Below are 10,000 nucleotides of genomic sequence, written 5' to 3'. Positions count from 1 at the left end.
AGACTGTGTGTGAAGCTGCACTCAGGCCAGTTTCTAGACAGGCTGCCACACCTGTGGATCAGTCACCACCACAGAAAAGCAAGAGCCCCATCCCAGCTAAGCATAATAAGGGACCTGCACCGCCGCCACCACCACCACCACCCCAGACTGCCGAACCCGTGCCACCAGAACGTCCAGCCAAAGATTCATCTATCAATAAACGCTTAGAAAGGTACCTATTTATCCAACGTTATAAAAGAACAGTTGTAATACAAAAAAGTAATTTTCTCCTATTACCGGATAAATAATTAGATATAAAGAATACTGGGTTATTTGTTTTACAATTGTATACTAGGGAAGCATTTTCATTCAAACTCAGGATTTAATTATATTAATTATTCTAATACTTTGATGTGATTTGATGTGATTTCAAACTCTTGCAATTTCCAATATACACGGAATCATAAAATATATATTTAATAAACCAGAGGGCACATAGAAGATATGAGTAAAAGCAAATTGTTACTTACACCTAAAATAACAAATATTCTATAATCTATCCAAAACAACTTTATTATGAGATAACTATTTGATCCTATATATTCAATTGTAAATCCCAACCACTAAAAGGTTTTTATCTTAACTGGCAGAATAAGTGAAGAGTAAAGAGTGAATGTTGTAAATAGTAATACTATAAAAGATAACAGCAATTTTTTTTTTTTGAGGAATCATGCAAATGATACAAGAATAAAATTTCACACTGTTCTCCAAGTGATGTTAATCAAATATGGCTATTTTCCAAAATTACTGCCAAATTAGTTGTGGAAGTTAATGTTTTGCTTAGAAGTATTTGTAGTCGTCCAATTTACATAATTTGTATGTGAATTCCGTTGTTTTAAAGCCTACTTAAGTAGATTTTAATGTTTATATATATATATATATATATATATATATATATATATATATATATATATATATATATATATATATATATATATATGAGTGTGTGTGTGTGTGTGTATACGGTACTTGGGCATGTACTCTACGATAATAATGAATAGACAATGTCTTTGTGGCGTGCAGAATTTGAAGATAGTTTCTCTTGGGACAGACTGTCCTGCAGATAGTTTTCAGGATAACAGCAGAGATACATTTACGTTTTGGATAAATTTGTGACCCTTCTTCAGGACAACATTAAGTTTTAGAATTACACTTTAATATGAAGGTTATGCTGGTGAGAATTTGATACAAAAAAATTTACAAATTCGGAAAACATTCAACAAAAATTTATAAATGAAAACATTAGATTCTTTGAAATATAAATACGAAAATTTCAGATGATTTTTTAGATTTTTCTAAAATTCTTCACAGAATTTCAAGAAGCTACCGGTTCCATTCTTTGTAGTCAGACCAACATCAGTTCCTTATGAACGCCCTCTCTCGTTCAAATCAGACCAAATTATGAAGCTTACACGCTCCCTCAGAAATTTGGTATGGATCTGCATTGATCTCGGACTCAATTTTATTTGGAGCGGCGCCTATCCTTATGACAAATTGTGGTCCCGTTGCTCCTGCATTTTCTCTACAATGAAACAGTTTCTGAGCCCCTGTCGTTTTTCTTCTTTCTTTCATACAGCTCAAGCTTCACAGGTTGCAAAGGGTTAGATGCAGAACTTTCACAACTGACCTCATTTGTGCAATGCAGATTAGGACGTGAAGCTTACTCGCTCCCTCAGAAGTTCCATATATGAAGACTACCTTGATTCCTAAATCCGGTTCATCTGGAACTCTATCACTCTCCATAACAGCTTGAAATTTCTTGGCTCCATCATTCTCTTCTTGGTAAAGCATCCTCTGTGCTTCCATTCAGGTTGTCCATGTCTTTCCACTTCTATATACGGTACTTGGTCATGTTACTCTACGATTATAATGAATAGATAATGTCTTTGTGGCATCCAAAATTCGAGGATAATTTCTCTTCAGGCAGACTATCCAGCACACAGTTTTCAGGATAACAGCAGAAATACATTTACTTTTCTCCATTAATTGTTTGGATCGACACGTGTTTCGGATCACTTCGTGGCCCTTCTTCAAGACTACATTGAGTTTTGGAACTGCACTTTATTATAAAGGTTATGGTGGTAGAAATTTGGTAAAAAAATATTTGCAAATTCGGAAAACATTAAAAAAGAATTTATGAATGAAAAATTTTAAATTTGCAAATATTTCTGTATCAAATTTTCAATCATAGCCTTTATATCAAAGTGTAGTTCCAAATCTCAATGTAGTCTTGAAGAAGGGTCACGAAGTGATCCGAAACACGTGTCGACACCTAACAATAAATGGAAAAGTAAATGTATTTCTGCTGTTATTCTGAAAACTATCTGCAGGACAGTCTGTCGGAAGAGAAATTATCTTCGAATTTTGGATGCCAGAAAGACATTTGTCTTTGGTTCGCTGTCTGGCGTGTACTTAAATAATTACAACCAGCTGTAATTTCTGACAAGCATGAAGCTTGACACGGCCGCTGAAAGATGCAGGGTGTGATTGATTCTTGAGCTTGAAGAATTCTTACAAGTCCCACAGACCGTTTTAGCAGAGGATAATCAGTTGTGAGAATAACTGATAGTCATCTTTGAGGACTTTTTCCTTAGAAATGATCTAACTTTGTTCTTGTGTAAAGAAAGAAATGGGTCTTTTTGATTGGAGGAGAGAAAAGATTATCGCCCTCATATTCTAGCCCTTTTATGAAGAGCTTGAAATGTTCTTCGCCCCGCCAGTGATGTGTATCTAGTATTTCAGCTCGAGTTGGGTCTGCAATGTTCTTCATGTCTACCACCATCAGGTTGACTGAGTCCTCTTTGTATGGGTTGCCTATCTCCTGGATAACTGCAGAGAGTGATTTCAGCTTTTCAGAGAAAGATTTCGGGGCACTCAGTGTCTGTAGGGGAAATTTTTCACACCAGACATGTTTTAGTTCTTGAACCCTTTTTCCCACCAGACATGGTCTTATATTTAGTTACTAGAACACTGACTTTGGGTTCAGTGACCATCCAGCTACGAAGCACTGATGCATCTTCTGTCAACCACAAACGAAATATTTTTGTGTTTTAGCTTCCTGAACCTTTCGTGGGATCTTACTTTTATTGCTCTCATCAAAATTACCTGCAAAGGTTTATCTTGTTTTTTACTTCTGCTTAACTCTGTGTTGTTAAAAAAAACTGCAACTCTCATGGTATAGTGCCTTCTTTTGTCTCGAGGTTTCTTCTACCCCACCTCCTTTGTCAAATCTTGCAAGGGCTGACATGATGGCAGTGTATTAAGCGAGTGAAACAGAGGAGCATTCTCTGCCAAGATCATATATCCATCAATCTCTCTTATGGCAGAATTGGCTAGGGGGAATTTAGATCTTCTTTCTTGCTGCTGACATAGACAACACTTAGTCCTATCAGTGTTCCAAGACTTTCCAGTAAAACTAGCATTCATTGTCAGTATGACATTCAGTGGCGATGGTTTACCCTTTTACCACTCTGTTCGTGTATAATAGACACTTTCTGTATGGGATGCAACTAGGTTTTTGTACCGTGCCCTACACCTAGTCCGATTATCCAGTCTCATAAGTCTCATATAGCTAAAACTTCGTTTTCCTTTGTTTTGGCTCTCTCGCACTGGCACGTTCTGTTCACTCAGGTGTGGTTGTCTAACTGATTTGGGGTTATGTTAGGGTCACACATTCACGCATCTTGCTCCTGTTTTCTCCCATAAGAGGATTTAATGATAGTTGGCGACCAAACATGTCAAACTTTAGAGCTTGCGGAGTAAAACTTGGGGTGTTGGTACGTCTGGCATAAGGCGCCACGTTTTTTTTTTTTTGTGTGGCGCATGTACTGTCTGTTCCTAATTGGATGCAAATCACAGTCGGGGCTAAAGCCCATTCATGATTGAGTGTACAGAATTGGTGGGTTTGACGGCCTGTTGACGGTAGCATGTAGGTCAGACGTATATAACTTGTGGGTCAGACATAAACATGGTACGTTTATGGTGGGAATTGGTATGATCGACCTGGTGCATCTGGCAACATTTCTGATCGACATCCAAGGGGAAAATATTGGAAACTTCCGACCAGGTGGTATTTAAAGGTTTGCAAGATAATTCAATTCACCAGTTCAGTGACCAAGTGTCTGTTTTTGTATATTGTATACTTTTATCACAACATCGTGTTTTTTCCCATAACGTCTGGTTCTCTTGGCCAATAGTCGCCGTCGCCTTCGTAATTAAATGGTATTATTTCGTACAGCACAGAGTGGCTTTCCTGCCCTTCATGGCTGATGATTCGTTTACCTTGGCTAAAAATGGACGGATTAGCATGTCTCTATAGAGAGAGAGAGAGAGAGAGAGAGAGAGAGAGAGAGAGAGAGAGAGATTTTATTCCTCATTCCTTGCTGTTTAGCATGAAGTTTTTTATTTTGATTTAGTTATATATAAACAATAAAAAATGTCCGACTGAAAATAATTTAACCAAAACTGTTTGCAATAATCAATAAAGCTTGTGGATTGAGACCAGATATTTATCTAAAAGGAAATTAGTAAATATTTTATTTTTCTTCTACTGTAACATCTAAAAATAGCTCATAAAGTATGTTAAACTATGTTGGGTATGACGAGTTGGTCCCAACGTTCGATCACACAGTGACGTACCTAATCATACGTCAAACCGGCCGCTAACGGGAACATGCGTACGTTAAATGTAAACACAAAATCACGTACAAAAGATTGTCGTCGCAATGGTTTCCGTCAGACGTACATCTATCGCATACGGCCTATACTCTCCCCAACAGAGAAAAAACAGGGCGTTCTCGGCTTATGGGAGTAAACGGGAGCAGAATACGTGAATGTGTGATCCCAGCATTATGCAGATTGGGGGATACTAGTAGGGTGTTGCAGTATGATATTTGAACCTACTAAAGTTATTTGAGAAATGTACTTAAATTCTTCATTTCATTCACAAATACCTATCTTGATAATATCTAATTAAAGGATTTAGTGAAAAGTGTTTTACTTTCATAACCTTTAGCTTTTGCTTAAAAAGCAAAATCGGAACTTTGGATGTTACAAAAATTTCTTCAATATCAAGGTTTTTCTTTTGTTGATAGTAATATATATATATACACACACACACACACACACATACACACACACACACATATATATATATATATATATATATATATATATATATATATATATATATATATATATATATATATAATTACCTGCTAAATTTTATGAATTCTACTGAAATATAGTTAATTCTCTATTACCTAAAATGGATGTTAATAAATAAGAAAATATTCGAGCTAAAAACACATTCTCAATTATACGGTAGCTTTTATCGTCATCACTACACAATCAGACATAATAATAAAACTCTGAAGATCTAAAGGAAAAAAAAAATGCTTACCATCTCATCTATGCACACAGGTCCCACTCTGTTAAGGATGAACGCTCTTCCTATCGAGTCACACGACGTCTGGAGAGGGCTTCTAGCATCAAAGAATCCAGAACTACAAATAGTTACATGAACAAAAGCAGCTTCAATAGATGGGGATCAAGAGATTGTGTCTACAGCAATGGTATTGACTCTCCAACAAGTTACTCATCCACGGGATGGAGTGGAAGCACCAGTAACATCTATGGAGGATGGACAGGAAATGGGAGTCATGCCTGGTCTTCTCATATAAATATGGTTCGAGATGATTTAAGACACAGAGCTGCTGCCTCATCTGTTAACGCTCTTTCACAAGGTTTGTCTTCAGAATTTTAAGATATTGGGTACAAACATGTCAAAGCAAAGGTACAATTATTTGATAGATCAGCTTTCAGTTAAGGACATTCCTCTCTGTTTCGTATGAATAACTTAGACAGCCTTTCACCCAGCTGCGAAGCTGCTGAACAGTTAATATGGCTTTTAACAATTCCTTATGTTTTCACTTCTAATCTCTTCCATGAAAACTATGATACCGCGAATAGTTATTTATTTCCCCAACAGATGGAGCACAATTTATTGAAGGGAGTAACTCTCCAATGAGACGCCAAATAAGTGCCCTTTGAATGAGATGAAAGGAATTTAAGAGAGTCCTGTATGTGTGAGTGTGTTTCCTTTATATGATAAAACAAGGTATTCAGCAATGTAGATGAGAGTCTACTGAAGTGTAGAATAATTTTGCAAAACAATACAAAAGTGACTCGGGAGATAAAGGCAGAATATAATCACCTTATTTATTTGAAAGGATTTTTTTTTTAGATTATTAGATAGTCTACGGTTATCTGTGTATATAAAACCACAGCTATTTAACAATATTATAAGACTACCTCTTCTTCTATCCGATATTCATCAAAGGCCTGCAATTTCAGAGAGCAATTCAGTTAATAATCTGCCTGTGAAGTATATCTTTTGACATCTGGTTCGTTGAAGGAATTATGAAATACCTGCAAACCTATTCCTTGTTGAAAATTATGTTGGTAATAGGTTGGCCAGAGCACTAGCCACCCGTTGAGATACTACCACTAGAGAGTTATTGGGTCCTTTGACTAGCCAGGCAGCACTACATTGGATCCTTCTCTTTGGTTACGGCTCATTCTGTCTTTGCCTACACATACACCGAATAGTATGACATATTATTTCCACATTTTCCTCTTTCCTCATACTGCTGACAACACTGAGATTACCAAATAATTCTTCACTCAAGGGGTTAGCTACTGCACTGTAATTGTTCAGTGGTTACTTTCCTCATGGTAAGGGTAGAAGAGACTGTTTAGCTATGGTAAGCAGCTCTTCTAGGAGGACACTCCAAAATCAAACCATTGTTCTCTAGTCTTGGGTAGTTCCATAGCCTCTGTACAATGGTCTTCCACTGTCTTGGGTTAGAGTTCTCTTGCTCTAGCGTACACTCGGGCACGCTCTTCTATCTTATTCAGCTTCCTCTTGTTTTTTCCAAGTTTTTATAGTTTATATATGAAAGATCTTATTCAATGTTGTAACTATTCTTAAAAGTAATCTATTTCTTATTGCATTCTTCTCTTGGAATGTACTCATTTCCTTGATTCCTTCTTGCACTGGGCTATCTTTCCCTGTTGGAGGTCTTGGGCTTATAGCTTCTTGTTTTTCCGACTAGGGTTGTAGCTTAGCTTTTAATAATAATAATAACAATAACAATAATAATAATAATAATAATAATAATAATAATAATAATAATAATAATAATAATAATAATACAAATCAATTCATGCCAGAAATTTTTCCCAGTTAGACCTATTTCTTTGGGATAGATAATCTATCTCCTTTGTGTTTTGTACTGAAGTAGCAGATACTCCTGATTTTTTTTTCTTTTTTTCTTTGAAAGAAAGGAATTTTATGACCAAATGATGCGAGGTTTGATGCAGGATCACCGCATTTTGATAGAAGTATATGAGGGAAAAGGGGGGTTATAAAAAGGATTTCGTTATACAATGATAAAACAATAACAAATACAAGCATGTAAAATAACTGAAGTTGTTATGGGAGTACTCTTACTAGCAGTAAAAGTAAGTAAGTAGCTCTGGAAAACCTTGAAAGTTTGTGTAAAAGAAATGGCATGGATGAAATGAATTGAGTGATGGGTGCAATGCATTCTGATATTCAATATGTTTCTATGGAAGTGAGTCTCATGCAAATTTACAGAAATAAAGAGTTACTTCTTTTTCTTAAATAAAGCCATTTTATACAGAGTTACGTAATATTGAACAAGACTATTTTGAAAAAGTTAAAGTCATTTAACAAAATAAAAAGTAGAAACAGGAAGTCGAAAGACAAAATTACAATAACAAGTCTGTGAAAGAAAAGTAAAAAGTAAAACAGAAAAAAAAAACGTGATACCAATAAACCGGCTTTAGGAATGAAATGTTAATATCATTACTTACTCATTGGCAAAGCAATATTACAGAAGTGAATTGAATAGTTTCAATACTGTATTGAAAATATCAAGCCCCGAAAGTAAGAAAGTTTTTGAAAATATTTTAGAGCGGAATAATCAAAAGGACTAAATTAGAAGTAGCAAAGTCTCTCTTTTTTGTCACCCTCTATGCCATAAAGAAATAAAGCTCGGGTTTTGATAGAAAATAGTAACTATTAAAAGACTAAACATTGTAAAGTAGAGATAAACATGTCATACAAAGGTTAAAACCAGTGCAAAGATTTTTAACCTGATTTAGAAGCTATGGAAGTGGGCTTTTTACTTAAAGATTCAAAATATTCTCATGAATGAAATGATGTGTGGGTCACGGGACAAACCCATTTGAGGGAAAGTAGCCTACATTTGTCTTCCAAATGTTGTGAGGAAAAAAGTAACAAGTTAAGTAAGCCAGGCAAATCAATAATAGATTTACCTTACCCATGATACAGATTTTTTTGTGTTCATCTTGAGTTCTGTCAGCACCATTCAAATATGTTATTTGATTTTGTTCTGAAATTCACCACACTGAATGTAAAATAATATATTACTGCTGTTGTGTTACATTAGACGTTAACCGCTAAGGATACCCAACAAACAGAGGCTATTTAAATGAGTGACAATAAATTTGAAAATGATTCTATCATCTGCGATGTGGATCTCCCTTCGCAAAATGAATCTCTAAGAAAATGAAGCTCATTCCCACACTGCCCTCATACAGTGATGGCTCACCATTGTATATGGAGAAGTTGTGATCAAGAAAATTCCGATCTCCTTGCCTACATCTGGTTATGAATCAGAATGACTCAGTAACTTTATTTTCTTCCAGATAATGGGGGAGACTCGGATAATGGAGGGGAAAATGAAGTAGATACAGAGGGGAATGGTAGAGATAGTAGATCCAGCAGAACCAACAGCTGCAATTCTCTATTGGTTGAGGTGCGGGCTGCGCTCAACAAGACTAGTCCCAGCCACTTCGCTGTCGACACTGGTAATTTGGCAACTACCCTTGATAGTGGATACCCTACCCTATAGATTATGCAACTTTCCTGCAACTGCTCACCCTCCATAATATTTCGTTTGATAGTGGAAGTTCTTTAATAACAGTCAAGTTACCCAATTACAAGGCTTGATCCTTCAACTTATACTAATGCCTTGATCATAATCCTAAATGATCCATTACATTTTGAATGGGAATCTTGCCCTACCGACTAAATGATTTAACAACGTGAATGATAGAAGAACTTCTCTGCTAGGCCATACCTTCACCTTCACCTTCACCTTCACCTGCTGCACTCAATAAGATTCTTGTTTTCATCTAAGTTATAAAGACTACCTCAAACACCCCGAATGACAGAAATCATGCACTACCCTTTCCTAAAAGAAAATGAAAATGATGGCAAGAGGAATCAAACAGACCTACCCATTGCATTAGAATAAGGAACTAAAATCTTCAGAATACAATGAAAATAAATATTTTGATTCCTGATAGGAACCCATTGAAATTCCTTTCAAATTATTTAGAACCACAAATAGTCAATTGAATTTTCACTGTAATCACATCCATTAAAATTACGCAAGTAATGACTCCCTAAAGATTAAACTTGCCACTCCACATCTTTTTTCTCATTGGGAAACGGCTCAATAAAAGCTATGTGACGAAGCCATCACCAGATAATAATGGTTCAGTCTTTGCTCGAATCTACCTTGTGCTCTGCCATAGCTTCTGTATTGTGGCCTTCCAGTCCAAGAGATTGAGTCTGTTCTGAAAAGAATGTACTCAAACATACTTAACTTCCTACATCTATTACCTTTTCGATACAATCCTTGTTCTCAAGAGTATTTTCATTTGTTGGCATTACCTCAGAGCCCCGTTCGTATCTGAACAAGCATTACAATTAAATCTAATACTTTTATAGACTGCTTGTATAATGACAACCAGATTTGTTATATGCTTATTTAGAAAATAAGGTCAGACTTGCACAGAATAACTTAGTTATGAAAACTATGTACGAAGTCTCATTACTATACAT

The 10,000-nt window shown here is 35.9% G+C and overlaps 1 protein-coding gene across 4 annotated transcripts in view; it reads left to right on the top strand.

The window, feature by feature from the left end:
- The window catches only part of LOC137626121 (uncharacterized), a 261,230-nt gene that overhangs the window by 221,449 nt on the left and 29,781 nt on the right, over positions 1-10,000 (top strand). For 3 of the 4 annotated variants that reach the window (XM_068357220.1, XM_068357200.1, XM_068357207.1), the window contains exons 11-13: positions 3-211; positions 5,461-5,783; positions 8,797-8,958. In XM_068357220.1, the coding sequence (XP_068213321.1) occupies positions 3-211; positions 5,461-5,783; positions 8,797-8,958 (694 nt within the window). The remainder of the gene's footprint in view (positions 1-2; positions 212-5,460; positions 5,784-8,796; positions 8,959-10,000) is intronic. The other variant, XM_068357213.1, reaches the window with a different exon arrangement.

Source organism: Palaemon carinicauda, chromosome 2, assembly GCF_036898095.1.
Source record: "Palaemon carinicauda isolate YSFRI2023 chromosome 2, ASM3689809v2, whole genome shotgun sequence".
Lineage (NCBI taxonomy): Eukaryota > Metazoa > Arthropoda > Malacostraca > Decapoda > Palaemonidae > Palaemon > Palaemon carinicauda.
Note: the sequence above shows the minus strand (reverse complement) of the source record. Positions and strands in the feature narration are given on the sequence as shown.